The 24497-nt window shown below is 49.9% G+C and overlaps 1 protein-coding gene across 4 annotated transcripts; it reads left to right on the forward strand.

Moving 5' to 3' along the window:
• The first annotated feature begins 708 nt into the window (after nt 1-708).
• On the forward strand, nt 709-24137 carry PSKH1 (protein serine kinase H1). Of its 4 annotated transcripts, none has more exons than XM_072346718.1 (4): nt 709-774; nt 2270-2376; nt 3349-4380; nt 20094-24137. In XM_072346718.1, exons 3-4 carry the CDS (start codon nt 3436-3438, stop codon nt 20409-20411), a joined length of 1263 nt encoding a protein of 420 aa, XP_072202819.1. In that variant the 5' UTR covers nt 709-774; nt 2270-2376; nt 3349-3435; the 3' UTR covers nt 20412-24137. The 4 variants fall into 4 exon arrangements, with proteins under 4 accessions (XP_072202819.1, XP_072202822.1, XP_072202820.1 ...); XM_072346721.1 differs by lacking the exon at nt 20094-24137 and adding an exon at nt 11663-11844; XM_072346719.1 differs by lacking the exon at nt 709-774 and adding an exon at nt 818-926.
• Nucleotides 24138-24497: the final 360 nt, after the last annotated feature.

The raw sequence follows: 24497 nt of genomic DNA on the forward strand, positions 1-24497 counted from the left end.
AGCCCCCAGCCTGGCAGCCCCTCTGCGCTCAGCTTTGGGGCTTTATTTGGGGGGGGGATTTCTTTCCCTAAGCAGATTTAATTGAACATCCTCCTGCTCCAACCTGTGCTCGGCCTCGCTGGGACAACCTTGAGCTTGTTGCCAAATGGATCCGGGGACAACCTGTCCCTTGGTCGGTGTCCTTTGAGGCTGAGCCCCTGCATGTGGCAATGAGGGACCACAGGATGAGCTCTGCACCCTCCTCCTTGTCCCCCCATAGACTCAGGAGTGGATAGAGGCCCTGGAGAGTGTCCAGGGAAGGCAGCAGAGCTGTGATGGGTCTGAACGCAGCCCTATGGGAGGACTGAGGTGGGTCGGCGTGGAGGAGCTCGTGGCTCTGCAGCCCCTGGTTGTGGGGAGGGGGTTCAGCCTCTGCTCCAACGGGGAGCAGTGATGGCTTCACACTGAGCCCCAGGTTGGGTGCTGGGCACAGTGACACAGCTGCCCGACGCCCTCTTGGCTCTGGTGGGTCCCCACAGCCCAAACGATCCGAGATATCCCCGTTCAGATGGGAGTTGTTCTCAGCCCGGCGCTGCGACCCGACGGCTCAACACACGCCGCCTCCGTGCGCTCACAGTTCCGGAGGCCGCCGATAGGGGGCGCCAGAGCGCGGGGCGGTGGCACAGTGCGGGCGTTGCCCCGCCTACCGCAGACTCTCTACCAATCAGCCTTGCTTCCGGCGCATGGTGATGACGTCAGGAGGCGGTGCCGGGCTGCGGGTCGGAGCGGGTTGAGGTGAGTGCGGGGTTCGGCCGCAGCGCGGAGCGCTGATTGTTCCCTCGGGTTCCTTGTGCCCCGCCGGGCCCGCACAGCCTCCGGGGCGGGTGGAGGCCCCGGGCAGGGCGCTGGTCTGACCGCATCGCCGAGTCCCGCCTGTGGGCCCCTGGGTGCGCTCAGAGGGCGGTCGGGGCGCGGTTGTGGGCCGGAGCTGCTCGCAGTGCCTCCTTGGGTGGGTCTCGGGAGAGAAGTGCGGCTGTAAAGCTGCGTGAGGGGCCTTGTGGCGCCAGGAGGGGCTGACAGCAGGCAGCAGAAAGGCCCTTCATCAGGGGCGGGGGGGGATGGCTTTGAACTGCATAGAGGGCCGGTATTGGTTAGAGGTAAGGGAGAAATCTCACCTTGTGACTGCACTGAGGCCCTGGCGCAGCTGCCCAGAGCAGCTGGGAATGCCTGATCTCTGGAGCTGCTCAGGGCTGCACTGGATGGGGCTGTGTGTGTTGCCGCTGTCCAGGGCGGTGGCTTTAAGGCCCCTTCAGCTCAAGCCCTTCTGCAGTCCCACGATGCTGCTTGAATTGGTGCTGAGGCAGCCAGGCCTCAGGTTTGCAGGTCAGGCAGCTGCCGCCCCACCCTGTTCCTGGGTGCATTACTGAGCCGTAAGGCCTTGACTTTGCACAGCAGGCTGCTGGATGCCTGTGTGCCAGCAGGAGCTGTGGCACCACCCTGCCAGTCGTCTGAGGAAGGGATCTCTTTGGTACCAAAGCTTTCCGCCAGCTCTTCCTCTCACCTGTTCCAGTTGTAACAAAAACATGCTGACATCGTTTGGGTGGTTTGGAGCCTTCTGAGTGTGTGGTTTCCTATTCAGAGCGGGGGCTCATTTCTGGAACACATCCACCTCTCAGTGTTTTCATGTATTTTCCCCTCCACCCCTCATTCTAGCACAGTGCTGGGTGTGCCCACAAGGCAGAGCCATTACCATGCTGCTGGCTGATACCTCATCTCTGCTGTTAGCAGCAGGATTCATACATAACCATTCCAAGCTTTGTGTTGGAGTCTTCTCATTGCTTTTGTTTATTGCTGGATTGCCTTACACAAGTGCTTCTTGAGGTGCAGAGTTGCTCTGTAACAATCCAGTTTGCAGATGCTCTCATTCTATTTCTCTATTAACTTGATGTATTTTAAGGTGCTGTGATGCTGGGGGAAAAAGCTGCTCATGTGAGTCGATTCAGAAGTAGCTGTAATATTTCATACGTTCCTTGTCACAGTGCTGTAATCTGAATGAGCGCCCAGCTGTAGGACAGCCCTCTGTGAGTTCAAATCTCTATTAAGCCGTCTGTGAAGTTGCTTTTTATTTCAGCTGCAGACCTGTTGGTGTCTGACCTTGTGGTCCTGCCAGGAGGTCTTATGCGAGAAGATACTGTGCTGATGTCTGATTTGAATATGGGATCTTAACTAAAGCCTCGCTTTCTTCCCAGAGCGAATGTAGAGCATAAACTTCTTCCTCTTGTCCTTCTAGATCACCTTTTTTCCTACGTAGTTCTGATGGAAGACCAGCTGGAGTTCCTGCAGTGCTGAATAGTTGCTTGGAGAAGTGGTGAATGAATGAAGATACGCTCGGTGATGGTAAGGGGGGTGATTACATCTCGAGGCTCACAGCTTTTCTGTAGACTCCTATGAATGCTGTAGCACTGCAACGATGGGCTCTGAGCCAAAGCAGAAACTTAAAACTGCTCAGCTAATTGCCCGAATGCATGCAGGCAGTTTCTTTACCTCCAGATTGTTTTAATCAGGACCTAAAGTAAAGACTTGCTGAAGTAAAGCTGATTTGGCTCTGTTGGAATAGAGTGTGGTGAGCAAGAGCTCTGTTTGCTCCAATGGAGAACAACTGGCTGCAATTCTCCTTACTGCAGCAAAACGCAGCTCCCTGTGGGAAAACAGAAGCTCTGCTTGGTATCTGAAAACATAAAAGAAGGCAAAGCTGAGTTAGGCATTAGAAAACATCAAAGCCCACCTTGGTTTCTTAGGGCTTGGAGGACAAGGGAATTGTCAGCTAAAAGCTGTTAAATAAGGCCTGGCATTCTGCAGGACGTGCAGTGATTAAATTAATAACACACATGGTAAGAAATAGCCTGCTGCTGTCTGCATATTCCTTGCCTTCCGTGCAGCTGCGTTGGTCCTTGGAAGCAAAGTAATTACAGGTTTAAAGCAGCAGCACAAGTTAAATGTAAAGAAAACGTTAGGATTTGTAGAGGGAATAAGTTGCTGAGGTAGTCTGTGGAGTTTCTAATGAGAAAATAAGGTCCAGGATGGTGAGTGCCTTGCAAAGTTTAGGAGGTGAAACAAAACTAAGGGGGATGCTTAATGCTTCCCTTGGTTTTTACTAAGCTGCTGTTACTGGATGAGCTGCAGAGATCCCTTCCAGCCTCAGCCATCCTGTGCTTCAGTGTTTAGCTGGGAGGGTTAGGCAGACTGTGCTTAATAAGAGTCCTCAGCTCTCAGTCTGTGGTAGCGTGGCACCGTTGAGGCGTGAACCACCTGCATGCTTTTCCTGCCTTTGATTGCCATTTATCTGTTTCTCCTCTTTCTTTTTGGAAGGTTCAAACGTGGGAGCTGCTACAGATGTGGTTGCTGCTGGCGCTGCCCTGGGAAGATGCCTTGATAGGGAATTAACACCTGTCAGTGATGGGCTGTGGGACAAGCAAAGTGCTTCCCGAGCCCCCCAAAGATGTGCAGCTGGATCTGGTTAAAAAAGTAGAACCTTACACGGGCCACAGTGACATCTACAAGCATTTCATCAAAGATGATGGTGGGGCTGTCATCAAAGCCGGCTCTCCTTCACCCCCACGTCACACAAACCCATTTCCTGGTAACCCCCTGCCTGCCCAGGCAGCCCAACCTGAGCCCCGCAAGAACAAAGTGGCCAAATACCGTGCCAAATTTGACCCCCGTGTGACAGCCAAGTACGACATCAAAGCCCTGATTGGAAGGGGCAGCTTCAGCCGCGTTGTGAGGGTGGAGCACAAGGCCACCAAGCAGCCCTATGCCATCAAGATGATAGAGACCAAATACCGGGAAGGGAGGGAGGTGTGCGAGTCAGAGCTTAGCGTGCTGAGGAGGGTTCGCCACACCAATATCATCCAGCTCATAGAGGTGTTTGAGACCCAGGATCGCGTGTACATGGTGATGGAGCTGGCTACTGGGGGAGAACTGTTTGACAGAATCATTGCCAAAGGTTCCTTCACGGAGAGGGACGCCACGCGCGTGCTGCAGATGGTACTTGATGGTGTGAGGTACCTGCATACGTTGGGTATCACACACAGGGACTTAAAACCAGAGAACCTGCTCTACTACCATCCTGGAACTGATTCCAAAATCATGATTACGGACTTTGGCTTGGCCAGTGCTCGGAAGAAAGGGGATGACTGCCTGATGAAAACCACCTGTGGGACACCGGAGTACATCGCTCCCGAGATCCTGGTCAGGAAACCCTACACCAACTCTGTGGACATGTGGGCTCTGGGTGTCATCTCCTACATCCTCCTGAGTGGAACGATGCCCTTTGAGGATGACAACCGTACCCGTTTGTACAGGCAGATCCTGAAGGGAAAATACAGTTACTCAGGCGAGGTGAGTGTGGTGGGGTTAGAATGAGGGGAAGCCCAGCAGGAAAGCTCTCTGTGTATGGAGCTGGGTGGTCTGGCTGTCTTATGTGGGGCAGTGTTAAAAACTTGCGATTCTGGCCCTGAAAATCCTTTCTCTCTCCTTTGCCAAAGTGCTTCTATTGCAGCACGATGAGCTTCATGAAAAAATGCGTCTATAGGAATATCTTGCTTCCTCCAGAGCAGAACTGGAGGGACTGACAGAGCTGAGCTACTTGTAGGCAAATAGCTGGGCTGCTATTGAGACTCGTGTCAGGGCATTTGAGATGTAGGAGGAAATCAAGGTAGGGATGTGCAGATACAAATCCCAGTCTGAAAGCTGAAACATGAAGCTGTGGCAGACAAAAGGCCTAAAGAGAGTTTCTGAAACGGGTCTGTGCTGCCTCCTGAGCTGAGCACATAACAAAACTGAGGCTAGAAGGATGGCTTTGTTTTGCTTCAAGTGGCTCCTTGGGTTCGAGCCACTGGCTTCTTGTAGGCTGTAGGAACAGTGGTGGCATGTGTGTGGCAGCAAGAGCACTAGGCTGTGTATGCTTCGGATGTGACAGCATGTGAGCCTTCTGCTTGTTAGCTCCCTAAACAACAAACCTGTGAGGCTGTTACAGGTACTGTGCCTGGCATGAGTGCTTTTGGAAAGGTGTAGATGTTTTACTGCCTTTGGAGTAAGGTGTGCATCAGCCAATGGCACCTTATTGCTTGCTCAAGTGCTTTCTGTTCTTCCGGAGAGAGTCAGGGAAAATGAATGCATTCATTTACTGCTGTCATTAATCCTGTGCCTGACTGGAGCTGTGCACTGGCAGGAGCTGTGGTAGCAGGCTGCTTGCTTTGTGCATGAATTGTAGGTGGAAATGAGGAGAGCCAGAGGGGTGGAGGTGTTTTGCACGTTTCCTGTGCCTTGCCAACTTTCTTGCTCATAGTCTGGGCTTTTAAAAGCTTCCAAATGTCTGATAAGGACAGAAATTTGTGTTTTGGTGTGTGTTATGCTGGAAAAAGTCTGGAAGACATCGGAAACGAACCCACTGATGTGTTTGTAAGGCTAATGAGGACAACAGGAGCCACGAGTCCTGACTCATTTGGAACAAGGTTGGGCAGAACACTGTACCGTGTTGCAGAACTGCATGTCTTGGGCAGGTGCAGGAACAGACGTTTCACAGGAGCAGCTCGTTTCCCTTTCTCTCTTTGAAGATGTGAAATGGGATGCGATGAAGGGGCTGCCATGCGATGGTGTGCATCCCCATTCCAAATCACTCAAGTTTGAGACCTGTTTCAAGCAGGGCTTTGGGGTTTGCCTGTAGAATTAGCCTAGTCAACTTGAGGCCATCCTTAGGGAAATGAGCTGGTGAGCAACATGCTTGTTGTAACTCGTGGTAGTAGTAGATACATTGGTAAATGTGGTGATGAAGTTTGTGGCTTTCTTTGAATGAAGTTGAGCATTGCAAATCTATTTATCCCCTTCTATGGGACTCAGCATCCAAGTAGTGAGGTGATCTGCTTGTTCAGCTTGTTTGGGTTTTCCACTTGTGGTTAATGAAGCTTCTTATATACGGCTCTTGCAGCTGCAATGCAATCACGGCCTTGGTGTGGACTGATGATTTGCTGAAGAGGAGAAGCAGCTGGTTCCATGGTGAGGGCACAGACCCTCATGGTGAGGAGGAGCTGTGTCCTTCTTCCCAGAAGGGATGGCAGAAGTTGCAGTAGGCAGCGGTGGTGCTGGGTTGCTCGGGGTCCAAATGGGCTGGGGAAACTTCCTGGCTTCTGGGGGTCCCAAAAGTTCCCCTGAATTCAAACAGCACCTGCATGGAATGCAAATCAATGGAGGGAATAACAGCTGTGGATAAGGCACCATGAAAGTGTAGAGCTGGGGAATTTGGGGGTGGTGGCAGTTGTTAATGCTGGCTGCTTCCTTCAGCTCCCCCTTTGTATCTACAGCCATCTGATTGATGCTGGAGGCACCAGACTGGACTAGTTCAAGGTTTGCTCCACCCTCTTCCATCCTTAACTTCGGGGTTTGTTTGTGATGCTGCTCTTTCCTCCTCTCCTCTCGTCCCTCAGTGCTTTGTCCTGCCCCAAGAGCTGCAGAGTGAAGGGCAGCCTGCAGGGCAGCTGGGTATGATTGTGTGCTGGGTCAGCTGTGCCCACTGATGTACCAGGAGCATTTGTCCGTCCTGTCTGACGTCAGTGGAGCAGGTACTGCTGTCTGACGTGATCCTGGCTTATGGCCTGGGGGCAGCACTGTGCCAGCTGAGCTCGAAATCAGCAATGAGTCCCAAGGCTTACCGACTCCCACGGGCTGATTGAGCTCACAGCGTGATACTCCTTTGGTAAGGCTTAGAGACGTAGAAAGTAAGGAGGGTAAACTTTCACCATTAATGTTCTTAAACTCCTTAACTATGTGTTGCTCTGTACGTGGGTGAAGAAGCAGATTTACTCCCTTTCTCCTGCAGAAGCATTTTTTTCCTCAGGAGAAAAGAGTCTGCCTTGACGTTTTTATCTATAAAGGAAAATGTCTAGGTTGTATCCTGTGTGTGACTCTGCCCTTCTCTGTTGGGTGACACGCTTGTGGTTGAAGTGTGAGCACAGAACCTATCTTGTCCCATCTCACTTCCTGTTGCCATGGCTCTGTTGTTTGATGTCTCCCTTTGCCCCTTGGTTTTGCTGGTCAGGATTTTCATTGCACCCTTGAGGGGCTGGGTCAGCTCTGAGACACCATCTTCTAAAACTACCCCTATTGTTTCCTTCTCTATCTGACACCATGTGCTGGTGTGAATGGAGGTATCGCCACTGTGTTGGAGGAGGGGTTGGTGGTGCATTCATACAGTCATTCAGCCCATCAAGTCCCAGCTGGCAACACATCACCACCATATCTCTGTGCCACACCTCCATGGATGGTGACACCTCCACCTCCTTGGGCAGCTATGCCACTGCCTCTTAGAAGAAATCTCTCCTGATACCCAGCCTGAAACGACAGGAGAGCAGGACAGCGGGATCATGAGTAGAGGATGATGCCCATATTGCTTCTTTTAGTAACCTGAAGAATTTGAGTTTATCTTGGTGGAGGTCCACCTGACTCCTTTTGCCCTCAAATGTGTTGTTCTTACAGACACTATTTGTGTTCATTTGTCTCTAACCTTTGCTTCCGAAGTCTCTAGAACCTTTTCTTTCAGCTGCAGAGACGGGTGTATAGTGGATCATGTTCTCAAGGCCCTTCCTTCTCCAAAGGGAGCAAGACAGTTGTCCACCATTGCACTGCTTCTGAGACTTCTTGTACTCTGCAGCTAAAAGCAAACCGAAGGAAACTCAACAAACTCTACAGTCCCTGAACTGTCATTACTGTCAGCTCCTGGCCTTTGTTAGGCACTCCTGATGAATGGGAGCTACAAGTTCCCAGCAATATTTCTCCTTCAAAAGGTCTGAAAGCAGCCTTCTGATGTCTTCCCTGTCCATCTGCTGCTGATGGCTCATGAGTCATAGTGCCAGCTATGTTTAGCTTCATCACCGTGCTCCGCAGGTGGTAAATTACAGCTTGCTCTCCTTGGTCTCTGGCTGCTGGAGGGCAGTCTTGGTGATCTGCTAGACCTGAAGGAGGTGTACTCAAAGGCACACAGGAGGAGGAAGTTTGCCATCGTACTGTGTTAGATCTGGGAAGGTTTATCAGATGTTTCACAGGACTTGGCAGTGTGATTTGTGATTGTGGAGGTCTGAATTACAAACTGCTGCATATTGATGCAGGCCTGAACAATGGAAACACATTTGATATTGACTTCGGTAATAGCTAGGCAAGGCTTGCTCCCTGCCAGCATTCCCTCAGGTGGATCCACCTCTCATCCCTATCAGCATGGCTCTCCTTTCCCCTGCAGTAACAGGAGCCAGCCCCCAGGGCTGAACTGCTGGTTGTGTTGTACCAGTGGGTGATGTATTCCAACATGGAGTGGGGGCTCAGATGTGCTTGGCAATGTCTTGCTGGATGGGAGGAGCAGCAGCTCGTGTCAGCTCAGTGTCATTGTTGAGCAGTAGTTTGCCCTGGGATCTCTGCTGTGTAAAGGTTTGACAAAGCAACAGAATGTGGCCCGGAGTGAACTGCAGTTGTCCACATCTGTTCATAGATCATCACCTGCCCTTCCTGCCACTCCTTCCCATCCTGCCCTTGTCATTTACATCCTTAATTCCTTTTTCCTTGCCTTCAGCCCTCTCCATTCTTTTGCCCCTCTCATTGCATTTGAACAGCAGTAACCTGTGTATCACTCACAGCTTTGCAAAGCACACTGTGCACCTTCATGTCCAAATGGCATTTCTGTCAATTTTTCTGGGCCCTGTTTTTGATCCAAACTCAGGGTGAGATGCAACTTTGGCATCTTGTGCCCTTCACTTTCCACATGGGCTCCTTACATTCACCTGGTCTGTGGCTGCTTGTTTGGTATCAAACCCCCCCATTGCTGAAAGGATGTGCTGTGCTCTGTCTGTTGGTCTGTTCCTGGCATGGATGGCAGTTTCCTAGGAAAATAAGCATTGTAATGATCCTAACTTGGAGCTGCAAGTACCAGCTTAAGTGCAGACATTAAGTAAACTCTCCAGGTATGTCTATGGGTAGATTCAGGCTTGAAGAATGCAACTGATTACATGATATCCAGGTTACCTTAGTGAAAGGTGAATAGATTAGTGTGGTGTCCCAATAGCTAAGTCACTGTAATTAAGGCATAAGGCACACGTTGTCCTCAAGCAGCTTTCTGTGTCTGCAGGAGCAGCGAGAATGGAACAGCGTGTTAGCAGATGGAGTGCTTGTGTTCTTAGCTGCTACCTGACAGACAGCAAGTGGAAAAGATGAAAAGCAACTCCAAAGCAGCTGATGACTTTGGGTGCACACCTGATGAATCCTCAAACCGAGTGTGTCTGTAAACCTATGGGTGCTCCCCATTTAATTGTTTTCATTGTGGAGGTTGGTCCCTAATGGTCCGTGATGGAGTCAGCTCATAGGTTTGTCAGCTTTTAATGTTCATTTCTTGTGTTTATTGAGCTTTCTAAGAGAGCACGTGGACAGAGACAAACATTCTCAGACCTCGGTTGTGGCTTTTTAAAGAGAACCATAGATTGGGTTAAAAGGGACCTTCAGAAACCATTTGTTCCAACTCCATGTGCTGAACAAGGACACTCACAGCTCCATCAGTGCTCAGATCCCCGTGTATTCTGACCATGGGGGTCTGCAGGGATGGGAAACCACCACCTCCTGAGCAGCCTGTGCCAGAGTGCCATAAGCTTTTATGGGTGCAGCAGAAAGCGTGGCCACCAGTCCTGGGATGGCACGTGCATTCTGCCACTTCTGATCACTCAGGTATATGTAAATAACTCAGTTCTGTGCAATTAAGAACAAATTCTTGCTACTGCCATAGTAATATGTGGTAGTGCCATAGTAATATGTGGTAGTGCCATAGTAATATGTGGTACTGCCATAGTAATATGTGGTACTGCTCTCTTGAGCCATGCCAGACCCATGGGAAGCTTTTGTAAGGCACAGTCGTGGTCTGTTTTTCTCTTGATATTCCTCCATGTAAGAGCTGTTCTTTGTATAAATCTGAGCTGTTGTTGTTTTTTTTGCCTAGAAAAAGGAAGAAAAAAGATCAATTTCCAGAAGAATGTGCTATTGCATTCCGTATAGCTGTGAGACAGCAGCGTAGAGCGACGAGAGCGGTGGTGAGATGCAGTGTGGGGTGGCTGTGCTGAAAAGAACACCGTGCTCTGCTTTGAAGAGCTGAGGCACTCGAGCAGGATGAAAGTGAACCTCTCCCAGCAGGCACAAAGCGCAGTGCTTGGGCACGTGGATGTGCTCCTTGGAGCATTCCTGGCTCTTTTCTCTATTGCTGCTGCTCAGTGGGTGGGAGCAGGAGGTAGGGTTGTGTTGCTGCATATGTTGTGTTGCTGAAGTGTTTGTCCAGCTCTCCTGAGCTGCACAGCAGGTATCTTAAGCTTTCTGCAATGCTACCAGCTCAGTTAAAACCTGGAAAATCCCTCAGCCCAGCGTGCGTTGGTGGCTGCACTCCTGCAAAACCATAGTGTGCTGTATTGGAAAATGCTTTATTTGCAGGTGAGGAAACACCTCCTCCTGTTAAAGGGCGTTGTGCAGGCTTAAAACCAGTGTATGCATTCAAAAATTGAGTTCTTTTCTACTTTGGTTGCTTATTCAGGCTCTGAAGATTGCTGCTGGTGTGTTGCAAATGCCTTATCAGGATAATTCCTGCCATCTTTATATCCCATAGCATAGCACCTACAGGTTGGTGGTGATAGCAGGCTGTGGTGTTTAGATGGAAGACTGCGTGTGGGGTTGTGGCACAGTGTGTAGCTGAGGATGGGGGAAGGCGGGAGCTGCATCTCAGGGAGAAGGACTTGTAATCATGCAGCACTTCTGTGAGCTGGCTTCATTTCTGCATCTCTGGGCCCCATAAAGTGCTGTTGCTTGTGGCAAGTTAGTGGTATAGGGATAAAGGAACATTGGTAGGGGAGAGAAAGGCTATTAAAGTCACACCAACAGCAGCACATCTGGAAGCTGGGGCAGGTTTTGGTGTTCTGGAGCACGAGCTTCACGGCTGGCTCCTCTGCTTCTTGCTTCTTTGCTCTCGTCAGCTCCTGCTTTGCCCTCCTGCTGCCCAGAGACTGCTAAGAACAGGCACGTTTTCTGTTTCATTTGTTACTGAAGTGGCTGCTTTTATGGATTTTTCCCGAGAACTGGGTTTTTGCTAATGCACCTGATTAGTGTTGCTTGGTGAGATGGGAATCACACAGGCAAGTCTCAGAGGAGACGACCTCTGTCAGTGCCATGTTCACTACTGAGCTGGTGTGTGGATGCGTGCTTGGCTGCGTGTCTATCAGCTGTGAGCTCCCATCAGCATCACAGCACCCAGAGTTTGGAGCCATCAGCCAATAAAGGTGATTTCCTACCCAGTTCAAGGTGGAATTCTGCTGAGGAGAAAGGTGTTCTTATCGTAGGATCACTCTGGTTGGAAAAGAGCACCAGGATCATCTAGTCCAACCATAGGCTTGCTTCCTGGGTCATCCCTTTCTGTCTGGAGAATGATTATAAAGGATTCTTGCATTTGTGGAGCTGACACGCTGCATTGACACACAGGTTTCTTGTTATAGCCGGGATGACTCAGAGTTGTTGATCCATATCACCACATCAGATGCTGATGGGAAGGTCCAGAATTAGTTTCTTATCTCTTTCTGCATTTTTTCTCACTGTTTTTTTTCCCAATTTGTTTTAGGCTTCACAAGCTTGGGGAATTCTTAATGCCACTCTTAAGCTGCCTTTTTATTGGAGGGCTGGTTTTGACAACCTAAAGCTCTTGGATGAAAACCTGAAAACTCTTTATGGAATATAGTCCGGGCTTGGTAGGAGCTCCCATACCTCCAGTGGTTGTCCAAGGGACTCATCAAGGATCCATCTGCTTCTCTTTTTCCCCCCAGCTGTTTCATTTTGTAGCCTCTGTGGGAGGGTGCAGGAAATAAATCACAGTTTGGAAATGCATTGTAACACTTGTTTTTTAAAGCAGGACAACCAATACAGTGCACTGCACAATGTGCTTGATGTAGATTGATTATATGGGTAAAACATACGAGCAAGTGCAATGGGGTGGTGAACTGAGCATGTCCGGAGGTGAGGGAGAGGTAGGGCAGGAAGCATGGGGTCATCTCCTTGTCTGTCTCTGGGCGTGCATCCTCTTCCCTGGCTGATCCCAGAGGTCCTGTGGGTGTTTGGGGCTTTATCAGCTAACTTGGATGAGGGAGAAGAGGATGTATTCATTATACCTACAGGTGCCATTGTATTGGAGGAGCCACACGGTGTATTTGGGTTCCTGGTGGCCTTAATGGATTGGAGCAGCTCAGTAGCAGACACCAATTTTTAGCAATAGGGATAAGTTGATGTGCAGAAATGGGTGAGGAATGGAAGGTTGGAGGTGTTGGCTTATTGGGAAAGGATGTGCAAATAGGTCACAAGCTGCTACGAGAGACAGTGGTATCACACTGGTAGGAAAAGACAAATGCACTGGGATGTATGACCAGAAAGGGGCAGAAGCCCTTTGCATCATGGGGTGCATCAGGCTGAAGCTCTGACACTTCTGGGCATTGCACAGCCACAAAAGCCCAACACAGTGTACAAAAAACAACTATTCAGATCAGCAATACTCATCCCAAAACCTAAAAACCACAGTAAAATGAAGCCCTCAGGCCAAGTGGGGGGAGTTGACAGGAGGTCAACAAACACAACTGGGTGTTGCAAAAGGAACCATTGGAAAACTGACAAGTAATTGGCTGCTTAGTGTAAAGAAGATGTTGTAATAGCAGTTTGCAAATACACCAAGGGTGCTTCAGAAAGGAGAAGGAATCGTCTGTTTTCCAGGTTATAATCAAAAAGAGCCTTAAACTGCTTCTAGAAGGATTTAGGTTGGATGCTTTAAAACACTTCAGTAGCATCTCCCGCTCACAAGAGAATATATATATATATATATATATATATATATATGCACAAAGAAGCCCTGAAGCATTACAAGGGGGATTGCTGAGGCTGTCTTGTAGAACAAGTTAGGCTGTCAGCTGTCAGGAGTGATGCGTCAGCTGTGGGTCCTTTGGGGATGGTGGGAGGGAGTGGATGGTCCATGGGCATCCATTGCAGCACTGTTTTTGTGCAGCTGTGCTGTCTGTCTTTCACTTTCCTCTAACTACTTTATTAAGTTTTAAGGTAAATTTCAGCCTGATCCCATGAAGCTTGCAGGATGGGCAGCGCTGTGTGAGGTGTGCCCATAGAGGAGTGCTGGTACAGGGAGGAGAAGCATGTATGGGGGCACAGAGAGTCGCACAAACCTCAGTAATCATAGAATATCCCAAGTTGGAAGGGATCCATAAGGATACTGGAGTCCAGCTCCTGGCTGTACACAGGAACATGAGAGACCTCTGGAGGTGTGTGATGCTATTCAGCCTGAGGTGTGTTGGCTGTGACTGGCTTCTTCCCTGCTTCCCTTCTCACCTTTTTAGGGATGCACCACCTTCTCTTTTTCCCCCACTCTTTACTCATATTGGCTTTCCAAGGTACAGCTTCTTCCTGTGCCCCTCGTTGCAAGGATAACAGCCATGCAGCTATTTGCAAGCAGCTATAATCTGCTGCTGGGGCAGCAGTGAAATAACATCCCTTGTATGCTGGGCATCCCTTTAACCTCCCCCACCCTGCAATCCACATCAACCAGAGTGAGTGATTAGTTCGTGGTGCTCATTGTCACCCAAACCAATGGCTATGGGCCCACTCTTAGCATGCCAGATATTTCTGTAGGCAGTGGAACCACGTTTCAGTTGGAGGATCCATCCCTAGCTGTAGAAAAAAGCTTTGTGTGTGTTGCTTTTATATCCGTGGTAGTTCTGCTGCGTGATTGTAGCTTGCATGGGGGGGAAGCGGCTGGCTGCTTCCATTTGGAAAGCTGGGTTACAGAAGTTCACGGCACCAGATGGCCACGCATACTTATAATGCTGTGGATTATTAAAAGGTCGTTGTTTTTTCCTCTTTCATCCTTCCTTTATTCCTCTTTCCCATATCAACAAATTAATGTAGAATACTTGGGAATCTGTTGTGCGTGCAGACGTTAGTGCAGAGATGTGTTGTGCTAGCATCTTTTAATCAGAAACTTGTCGTTCCAATCCTCTAGAACTGCACGGTTTTGAGCACATCATTGCAACTGTTTGTAGGCTGGGCATTGCCTTGGGCTGGGCAATCTTTTCTGTGCTGGAGCCTCAATACTGACCATGGCACAGCTGCCCAGAGCCCCATCCATGGCCTTAAGCATCTCCAGGGCCTCACCACCTTCATTGTGAAGAATTCCTTCCCAGTATCTATACTCTATTGACACTCTTAGTTTAAAGCCATCGCTCCTTGTCCTGTCACCATCAGACTCTGTGAGAAGTTGCTCTGCATCTCTTTTCTAAAGCCCCCTTTAAGTACAAGAAGGCTGCGATGAGTTCTCCCTGGAGCATTCTCTTCTCCAGGCTGAATGTGCCCAAATCCCTCAGCCTTTTTTCATAGGAGAGTTGCTCCAGCCCTCTGAGCATCCTTGTGGCCTTCTCTGGAGCTGCTCCAAGAGCTCCATGTCTCTTCTTTCCCCGGTTACCTCCTAAATGACACAAAGCGGCTCCAAAATATGACCTCTCCAAAACCCACCAGCCTCTGGGTAGTACTGCCATCCAAATCTGGATGGTGACATCTGCATTAGTGCCCTGCTGTGCCTGTTTTGCTGAGCTCGTGCATGATTCAGCTGCCTGAACTTCAGTTGTATGGAAGTCATCATCCAAAGAATACCTGGGCACCTTGGGCTGCAGCGCAGAGCCAGATGAGAAGCAGCACCTATATGAGTGTTGCTAATAGAGGCCAGCATCCCGTTCTAGGTGCAGGTTTTGGGAGCTCTGCTAGTCATGCTCTGGTTTCCTGCTTGCTTTGTTTGGAAGAGAAAAAGGTGGGCTGACTGCTTGACCCCTGAGCTGTGCGCTTTTGTTCTCTGTGTGCCAGTGCAGGACTGTGCTTCAATAGCTTTTGTGCTGACGTGAATAACAAGCGGCAGCATAGATGGATTCTAATCACAGAGGCCCAGCTCTGCGTGCATTCACCCAGCCTAAGTGACACTCCTGCTTTCCCTCCTCCTCCTCATACAGCCTCGGAGCCCGAGTTGAATAAAGTCGAGCACACTTGAGAGCTCTTTAAGGCATTGTATGTGAGGCTGCTTTTCCCCTGAGTTTATTATCCAGCAGTGTGGAAGCTGCGGATCAGAGCTGCACCCCATGTTTTATGCAGCTTAGAAGCTTAAAAGATGCTTTTGTCATAAATGTCACTGCATCTTGAAAGCAGCAGCTGTCCTCCCTGAGGGGCAAGAGCTGCAAATCTCCACGGCAGGAATTTCTCCCCCTCTCTCATCAATGCTGTAAGTAAAGCTGCTGGTGGCTTTGCATGTGTCTGAAGTGCTGCTCGTTGTGCCACCTGCCTGCTTGGGCCGATGTTGATGCCTCCATAGCTCACCTGTGAGTCACTGCAAGGAAAAGTGGCAGAAAACCCCAACAAAACAGTGGTGGATGATCCCAGGTCTGGCTCACTTTGTTTGCACAAACATCCGTGTTGGCACAGCAGAGGGTGCAGTGTCAAAACAGAAGTGAGCTGGTGGTGAAGCACACTGCCAGCTGCTTGGTTGGTCGACAGCCTCTACCTCTTCTACGGTATTAATTGTTCTGTTGGTCTGAGTGGGTTTTTTCTTCCCTCTCTGCTGTGCTGCTGAGGGTTTTCCTTTATCACGATGGTCTCGTTTTGCCCTTGCAGACACCCAAGATGAGGCTGGGGGGGGGCTCTGAGCACTGATGGAGCTGTGGCTGTCCCTGTTCATTGCAGGGAGTGGGACCAGATGGCCTTTAAGATCCCTTCCAACCCAAAGGATTCTATGATTCTATCTGCTGGGTCAGCCTCGTGCCTGATAAAATCTTCTGCGTCTTGTAAAACTTTAAATAGCCATCTGTTTTCTTTAGGTGGAGCTGCAGGGCCCCTCTGCCTCCCTGGTTCTTTGAGGCTTCTCCAGCTCTTGATCAAACTCTTCCTATGAATCAGTGAGGCTGGAGGCAGCGCTTCTGACTGAACTAGAGCAGCCTTTTGAAGCTGTGATAACGTGCTTTGTGCTTCAGCTTTTTGTAAGTACCGGCTGGCAAAGGAGATCCGAGGCTGTGCCAGTTGTGTGTCCCTCGCCTTCCATGAAACATCATCTGGAGAGCTCACATCATTTCTGCTGACAGCACCACGCGACTCGTTTTGGACTCAGGAAAATGAATGTGCATCTCTTCCTTCACCATGTGCTGCCAAGGTTGGAAGTGAAGCAGCTTGTTTTGTGTTTGCCCAGGACCGAGCAGAAGATTGCTCTCCTGCTTTGTGTCTCTGGGGAAAATGTCAAGGAGCTCTTTTGTGTGTTTGTGTTGTGCTGAGCGCTGTGCTGGCTGAGCTGGGGAAAGCTCTCAGCCTGCTAAAGAGGGACAGGCATCAGCTCGGATGGTCAGACAGGTCACTTGAGCTCTTGTTCTTTGATATATGGTGTTCATATGTGTGTTTGCAGCCCATCTTTCTCCTTTCAGCATCTAAAGGGCTTGTTAAGAAAGAAGGAGGCAATGACTCTTGGGCAGGGTCTGTTGCGATGGGATGAGGAGAAATGCCTTCAAACCAGGGGAGGTTTAAATTGGTTGTAAAGTCTTTTACCACAAGGGTAGCAAAGCAGTGACACGGGTTGTCCGGAGAGGTGGTGGGTACCCCGTCCGTGGGGAACTGTAGGTGTTCCCATTGGTGATAGAGGAGTTGGATGGGTGGCCTCCAAGTGTCCCTTCAACTCAAACGATGCTATGATTCCTCCCCATCTTCCTGAGAGGCCTCTTTCCTCTTGATCTTGGTTGTCAAAAAGGAAAACTCAGTGCAGAAGATCAAAGCGGGCAATGGGTGGCTGCACAACTCATCTCAGAGGCAGGGAGTTACTTCTTAATGGTTGCTTTGCTGCTTCAGATACGCACACAGGGGAAAGCCAGCAGCCTTTCCCACCTTCTGGGGAATCTCCAGGTGCCTGCAGGTTTGTGCAAGTCAGTAGGCGGGGTGTGGGGTTCTCATTTAATTTAAGGCTCCTTTACAGCTTATGGAGGCATCTGATCTCTTCTGATCCCAGAAGCCCAGCAGTCTGGGTCCTGCCTGGTGAGCAGAAGGCAGAGCACTGTAGAGCAGTACAAGGTTTCTGGAAAGTGGGTGTGTTTTCCCCAGGGGATGGGCTTGAGAACTGCACAGTTCGTTCCACTCAGAGCCTCAGTAGGATGAAGCCTTCCCTATTTTTAAACAGAAAGCTTTGGTGAAATAAAAGCAAAGATGTGCGTGGTGCAGCAAATGAAACCTCTGCTTGCATAAACAGATCGATAAACTGATTTGTGTTTGCTGACCAAAAGAAAAAGCTAATTGCGAGTACTCCGTATTCAACATCTGCAGCGAAACTGGAATAATTGGAGTAATGAGAAATCCAATTTGCTTTTGCTTGGAGCTTGTTCTTCCCTAGGCTTCATTTAGCTGGACTGGCGCGTGCATCGCCTGGTTGTTGCGGGCTGATACGTTCTTTATGGAGTTCTTCAAGCTCTAAATCACCAGGTTTGCTATCTGGCCTTGGGTACCTGCAGGGATGGGGCACCCATTGCCGTAACAATGCTTTCCTATGTGCTATTCCTGAAAATACAGCTCTGAGAAAAGTGTTCCTGTGTGTCAGTCCTCAGGTGTTCGTTGATCTGGATCAAAGTAGAAAAGAGAGGATAGAGATCCTGGGGTGACTGCATCTCTGCAATACAGGCAATATTCAGAAGGGTAAGAGTGAAGAAGATGCCCAGGAAAAACAGCAGGGTTGGAGTCATGCAAATCATGCCTTTGTTTTTGCAATTGGAGCTGTTCCAAGCTATCCAAGTCATCTCACTTGCTGCTACCCGTAGTGCAGATGGTAACGAAGGCTGAGAAAGATGCTTCCCTTTGCTATTCATTGAACAAAAGAAGCACCCAATGCAGAAGTATGGAAGGAAGTCTGTGGGCTTGGTGTGTGATTGATATCTGCACATCAGAGTCAGGTTGAGCTCTTTGGTCCTCTTGTGGCAAGTAGCATAAGGGCTGTGTGCTTCAAGACATACATGGCTCTGTAAAACAAACCGGTGTGTTCAGCTGCAGCCTTCATTGGGCCTTTTCCCCCCACATTCAAAAAGGCCTTTGAAAAGGGCTGAAATGATTTTCACTTTCTACCTTCAGTGCGCTCAAGGATGCTGAGTTTTGTTCATGCTCCAGTATTTCCTTTCTGTCCCGTATTTTGTGCCATTTTCTCTTTTCTTGTGTAGTTTGCAGCAGTGCTCGTGTATCCCTTTGGAACACGTGAGCTAAGGTAAGTAAGCAGGCTGTTTCAGTCATCTCTTGTAAAATACAGCATGAAGTGCTGTATGAATGTGAGGTATGGACTTTCTGTACCCCAGTAGCTGAGCAGCACATCCTGAGTGTCGACCCGACAGACAGGGCAGCATTGGCTGTAGGCAGAGCAGAGCAGCTCTGAGAGCATCCTGCCCTTTCAGTGTCAAGTTCTCCTGTGGATTAGCTCTCTTGCAGGTGGCTTTTCAGCTTCTTGAGAGGGGAAGATTGCTCACAGTGAATGGCAAACCTCAGAAAAAAATCAGGACGTGTCTCTTCTTTGGACCTTTTGTGAGAAGAAAAGGGCATTCTATCTGACTTCCCCATTGGTAGGTGCTGAAAGACAGAATCCTGTCATAGACTAGCCGCATTCTTTTCTTCCACACCAAAAGAATGAAAGACGTGGAGCAGCAGCCTGCTTTTTTAATCCACGTGCTGTTCTCACTTGGTTACACGTGTGTGGTGCTGTGTGACCTCAGCTCCTGTGTCAGAACCTTCACTTCAGTGCTTTAGGCTGTTCAGCTCTTGTTAAATCCACTTGGAAGGGGCCTCCATGCACTGGGTTATTGGTGTTGGTCAGTTTTTATGGCTGTACTTTGTGCATTAAGGGGTTATAGGAGTAATCAATTCTTTTCTGGCCTGGCTTTGTTTCTTTAAAACCAGAATTCCTTCCTGTTTTGTTGTGATGTGTTCATTAAAATTCCTTATCTAACATCACCTGCTGCATCTCATTCTGTGGGCTTCCTCCCAGCGAGGCTGTTATAGGATTGGCCATTGAGACCAAGAACTGTTGCAGAAAGATCTCCCTGCCCTCAGGTCTGGGTCGAATGCAAAGGTCACTGCTTGCTGGTGAGGTTCAGAGCTATGAAGACAAAGGGATAAAAGAGCCAGCATCCTGGCAGTGTGTCACAGTCCATCCTCTGAGCAGGACAGCTCACGTTCAGACAGCAAGGGCTTCGTCAGAACAAAGCAGGTGGGAACCCAAATTGGAATCGTAGGGTGGTTTGGGTTAGAAGGGACCTTAAAGATCATCTGCTTCCAAAGTGAGAGGGATCCTCTTTTCAAAGGAGGGCTGGAATGAAAGGGTGAATCTCGAGATGAAGTCTCCCAATAAAGGAATAATGGCTTTCTCTTGGAATCTTTATGAAGGGAAGCACATCCACATTGACTTCCCTGAGCTCCTCAGATCCCTGTCAACTGGGGACCCTACAGAAACCTTTGGAGCTTGGCTGCTTCCAATAGTTTGGCACGTTCCTGCCAATTCATTTTCATAATCAACGAAAGGATCGATGAGAGGATCCCTGGGATGTGCTTAGAAAAGGAAAGAGGCTCTGAAGAAAGAGATGTGTGTGTGTGGAGAAGGATCTTCACTTCTCCTGTTTTCGGATGTTTCATGTGATTCATTTAGAGGGTGGGAACAAGAAAGGCTGGTTGCTTGTAATTTTGGGTGACAGGTTGTTGTGTTGGTGAATGTGTGGGCCTGTCCCAGTGTGTGTCTGTGTGTTTGTGTCTGCCAGCTGGGAAAGCAAATGTGGACATGAGGTGTGGAGCTGCTGGATTCCCTCTTCCCTCGTAGGCTCTCAAAGTAATTGCGTCTTATTCTTCTGCTGTTGCAAGATTTGAGGACGGAAGAGGTGGAATGTCCTGCAACACCTTTAAGGGACAGGAGGAATGAATGAGTGAATCGGCATTTTGTTCTAATTCCCACTTTTGTGTTTCAGCCCTGGCCCAGCGTGTCCAACCTGGCCAAGGATTTCATCGACCGCCTGCTCACGGTGGACCCCAGCGACAGGATGACGGCCCTTCAGGCCCTGAAGCACCCCTGGGTGGTCAGCATGGCGGCCTCCTCCTCCATGAAGAACCTCCACCGTTCCATCTCCCAGAACCTTCTCAAGAGAGCCTCCTCCCGCTGCCAGAGCACCAAGTCGGCGCAGTCCACGCGCTCCAGCCGCTCCACCAAATCCAACAAGTCAAGGAGGGTTCGGGAACGGGAGCTGCGAGAGCTCAACCTGCGCTACCAGCAGCAATACACTGGCTGAGCACCGGGCTGGGACTTGCACAAAGTCTTTCCAGATGTCTTGTCTACAGTGTAGGTGTGCAGCACCCTTTGCTGCAGGTTCCTCCCTCCCTTCTTTCAGGTGTTCCCTCCCCCACAGTGCGGAGGAAAAAGGAACCTTGTGGTGGCACTTGTTGTGCCACAGGTTCTCATGCAGGGAACGGAGCAGCTCTCGTTGGCTCAGAGCTCAGAGCCTCGAGGAACACACAAATTAAGGAGCCAAAAACAGAGAGGAGCTCTTTCTGTAGCCCAGTAGCCTGGTCGTTCATAGTTATTTATTAATTCCACTCACATATGGAAACAAAATCACTTTGTATGTGCGCACGTAGCACATGCTGCACACCTGTGGGTGTGTGTATATATTTAAAAAATTCATATATACACACATTCTGAGCTGGTTTTGTCACACTCTGAGGTGCCTTTGCAGTGAAGCTGGTGTGAGTCACATGCAGTCAGAACCAAGATAGCACTGACTCACAGTGTGCTGCCCACCAGCTCCTCGTCCTGGTGCAGTGCCACCCGAGATGCCAGACAGCAGTTGTGTGTGTGACGGCCGTGAAGCTGTGAGGATCCCCAAAGGGCTGCCTGCCATCAGCGTGCTGGCATCAGTGGTTTGCTCACATCGTGCAGATTGGCAGCTGGACCAAAACGCTGCCACCTCGGAGCTGGAGTCCCATCCCTTTCGTCCTGTGACTGCATGGTTGCTCCGCAGTGAGGGGCAGTAAGAGAAAGATCGTCCTGCAGGACCTTTGTGCTCCACAGAGATGGAGGCAGTTCTTAGGGGTTCCCCTATTTGTGGTAGGAGCAGTGCCTACTGTGCAGGGTTTGGTTTTGTTGCTGTGATGTGGCTTGCTGTTACCGACTGTGTTTGCAATGCTTTGGTTGCTCTGGGTGTTCCCTGAACCCTCCTGTTGCCATCAGTGCTCTAGGGGCAGGGAAGTGGTGGTGGGAGCTGGCAGGGTGGCCACACAGGGGTAGAGTAGGGGCTTGGCTAGCAGAAGCCAGCAGTGAGAGATGTGCAGAAACCACCGAGCTGTTAGATACAGCTTAAATCCACCAGGAAAAAGTGGGCTTTCAGTCCTACTGAGCTGAATAAAGGAAATTTCTAGGGATGTGCTTTCCACCCCAGTGCTAAGAACCCAACCTAACCACACACCTTTTGTTCCCAAGCTCATGGAGAGGAGAATGACAGAGGATACCTAAGGATGGTGATCTCACACACTTGCAGCAGGGTTGCATTGGAAGCTCTGCATCCCTTGCAGGCTGCTCTGTCCCCAGTGCCCATCCTTCCATCAGCACTAACTGCTGTTGCAGAATTGCTGTTGTAGTCTTTCCTGGTTCATTACCAGGGATGACAAACTGGACACAGTTTCGGAGAAAACAGGCAGCTTGCCACCTGCTTCATTAGCAGCTCGGTGCTCCTTGTATTCCTGCGAGCAGCTCTTCAGAAGCAGCAAGTACTTCAAGGTGGGTATTAACTGGAAAAGTGCTCTTCCCCTTTACATGAAGAGCCTGTCGGATGCTTTCTCAGAGGGCTTCTGGTTATGAGCCATTACTTGAAGGAGTCTTCTGCTTGTTCGGAGCATCGCAGTCGGGCACTGTGATCTTTATGTCCACTTTGGTGCTTTTATAGCCCTCCCCAGATTATCATGCATGCTTACCCATAAAGCGGGTTTTCTACCTACACGAGGCAGTCAAACTGATGGACTGAGCCAAGACCCCTAGAATCTGAGACCCTTTAACCACTGGCTCACCGACGTGCCCAGATTTGTTTGTCCCTGTGTGCTTCATGTGGATGCAAGAGGAGGGCAGGAGCCTGACCAAGCTTGCATCTTTTTCAGACAGCAGAGCACCGATCTTCTAATCTATGGCTTAAAACAATCCCTTGGTGCTTCCAACCTTGCAGCCGTGGCACGTTTGCAGCGAGGGGACAGGCAATGTGCCACCAGTTGAGGTGCCTTCACTTCAACCTGTCCTTGAGGAGCTTTCACTGTGAACGATCTTGCTCACCTTCATCTATGTTCTGCAGGGGCATCTCAGCTCTCCATTCATCTGATATCTCAGGACTTCCCCCTTTTCAGAAGTGCCTTTGCCTTTGGGGATGTAAGAAGTTAAAATCTATGATGCTTTATTGGTTTGCCTTTCTTTTTTAACCCCCATTTCCTTCTTTGGCTCTTAATGGTGGTTCCATTGCTGTGTCCTCGGGGTGTGCACACCACAGTGGAGGAATGCTGTTGTTGTCTGTACGTGGTTAATAGGGTGAAAATGAAGCTGGAAGGACACCTAGTGGCAAACTGCACCGTGTCCTCATCCAGATGGAGTTGTAGGAGGTCAAGGAAACGTTGTACATTTGTCTTTTGGAACTTAGCACTACTGTGTAAAGCAATCCTGTCGTTCTGCCTTGGATGTTTCCCTGCTCTGCTGGGGAGGTGGATGCAGCCTCGAAGGACACTGCTGGCTGATTCCTTGGTATTGTGGGGGGGAACTGAATGTGAAAAGGTCTTCCAGACTAAACGTTGATAGTCTATGGACTGTTCAGCTTTGTGTCCAGGTTTCTGTGTGTGTGATGTAATTTCTTGCGTGCTTTGCTAAAAAGCAGTTGCTTGTCCAGCTGTGATTCACTTCTTACTCTTTCAAGGCCTTTGCTAATGTAACACAGCAGCCCAGGGGTAGCAGATTCCCTCGCTCCTTCGGTCCAGGAGCAGTCACAGAGCAATGTAGCAGCCAACATGTGGTGCTTTGCGGGTGGGAGAGCGCTCCCATTGAGATCCATGGTGTGTGGGGCCAACACTGGCTTTCACCTTGGGTTATGCCAGCTCTCTGTGGGCAGAGTAAAGCAGAGGCTGGCTGTTTGGAGATGGCACCGGAGGATTCCCAAAGCATTCCCTATCTGTAAAAGAATCCAGGTCAGCCCATGGGTTTGGGCAGCTGTTTTCCAGCCTTCTTCATCCCAGAAAACAAAGTGCTGTGCCTGTTCCTCTCAGACACCCAGCCCCAAGTTGCCCACGTTGCTCTTAGGAGCTTTTTGGTGCTTCTCCTGACCACTCGGTCTCCTCTTCCAGCCTGGATTCAGAAATGCAGCCCTCAGGTGCCAGCTGAGCATCACCGAGCAGTGAATTTGCCTGAAAATGTGAAGCAGCGGGGATGCTTTGTGGTATCAGCATCACGGAGCGTGGCACCTTCCCCCCCTTTGGTGTCCCCATGGCACAGAGAGCTGCCCTTGGTGACACCGTGTCCTCCTGCTGCTGTCCCCCCATTGCTAACACTGTACATCCCATGCGTGTGACCGCTGAGCCACTCACTGCTGTTGCCCAGATGTTGCACTGCCTTTACTGAATGTGGAACAAATCCTGGCCCAAACCAGAAACGAGCACCTACCAGCTGCTGGGGAGCCTTCCTTGTTGCCTTTCACTGCACAAAGACACCTCCTGGGGAAGCTCTGTGACCGGAGGCCTTCCAGTGCTCGCTGTTATTTTCGGTCACTGAATTTCCTGTGCTGGGCTGGAATCACAGCACTCGTGTCCTGTTTGCTCCTAACGAAGTTCTGTGCCTTGCCTTTGGGCCCTGTCTTTACGAACTGTCTCATAGAATGAGGTCTGAAGCGTTGTAATTAGTCTGTCACGTTCCGGTTAGGGTGTACAGAGCTATTTATTTTGTGTACTCGGTCTGTTAAACACGGCAATGTATCCTGTGTACCCCATCGCTGCCGTGTGGTTCCTTCTGGCTTGTGGCTGCTGCTCTGGGGGGTGTGGAGGGTGGCTGGACATGGTGCTGGGAGCCGCTCACCCCTCTGGAGGGACTGTGGGTGGGTTGGGCACCCAAATCACAGTGTTGGGTGCTGTGGGGGCACTTCTCTTATTGTTACCTGGCTCCGAGGGCAAGAAAAGAGCCCTGCTTTGTTCACAACTCTGGTTTCTCGCTTTATAGGACCAATAGGAAAACCCATAACAGAGTGAACCACGTCCCGCTGGAAGGGCGAGGGCAGCAGCAGGGGTGAAGGTGAGCTGAGCACTCAGCAGACGACCACAGAAAGTGGTTTCTCCTGCCCTCTCCCCAAATCCCTGACTAC

Source organism: Excalfactoria chinensis, chromosome 11 (genome assembly GCF_039878825.1).
Source record: "Excalfactoria chinensis isolate bCotChi1 chromosome 11, bCotChi1.hap2, whole genome shotgun sequence".
NCBI classification, from domain to species: Eukaryota; Metazoa; Chordata; class Aves; order Galliformes; family Phasianidae; genus Excalfactoria; species Excalfactoria chinensis.

Excerpts from the sequence above, each read along its gene's own strand:
- PSKH1 (XM_072346718.1), top strand. The coding sequence starts at position 3,436 with ATGGGCTGTGGGACAAGCAAAGTGCTTCCCGAGCCCCCCAAAGATGTG. Across the intron at positions 4,381-20,093 it reads AATACAGTTACTCAGGCGAG|CCCTGGCCCAGCGTGTCCAA; the intron begins GTGAGTGTGGTG and ends TTTGTGTTTCAG.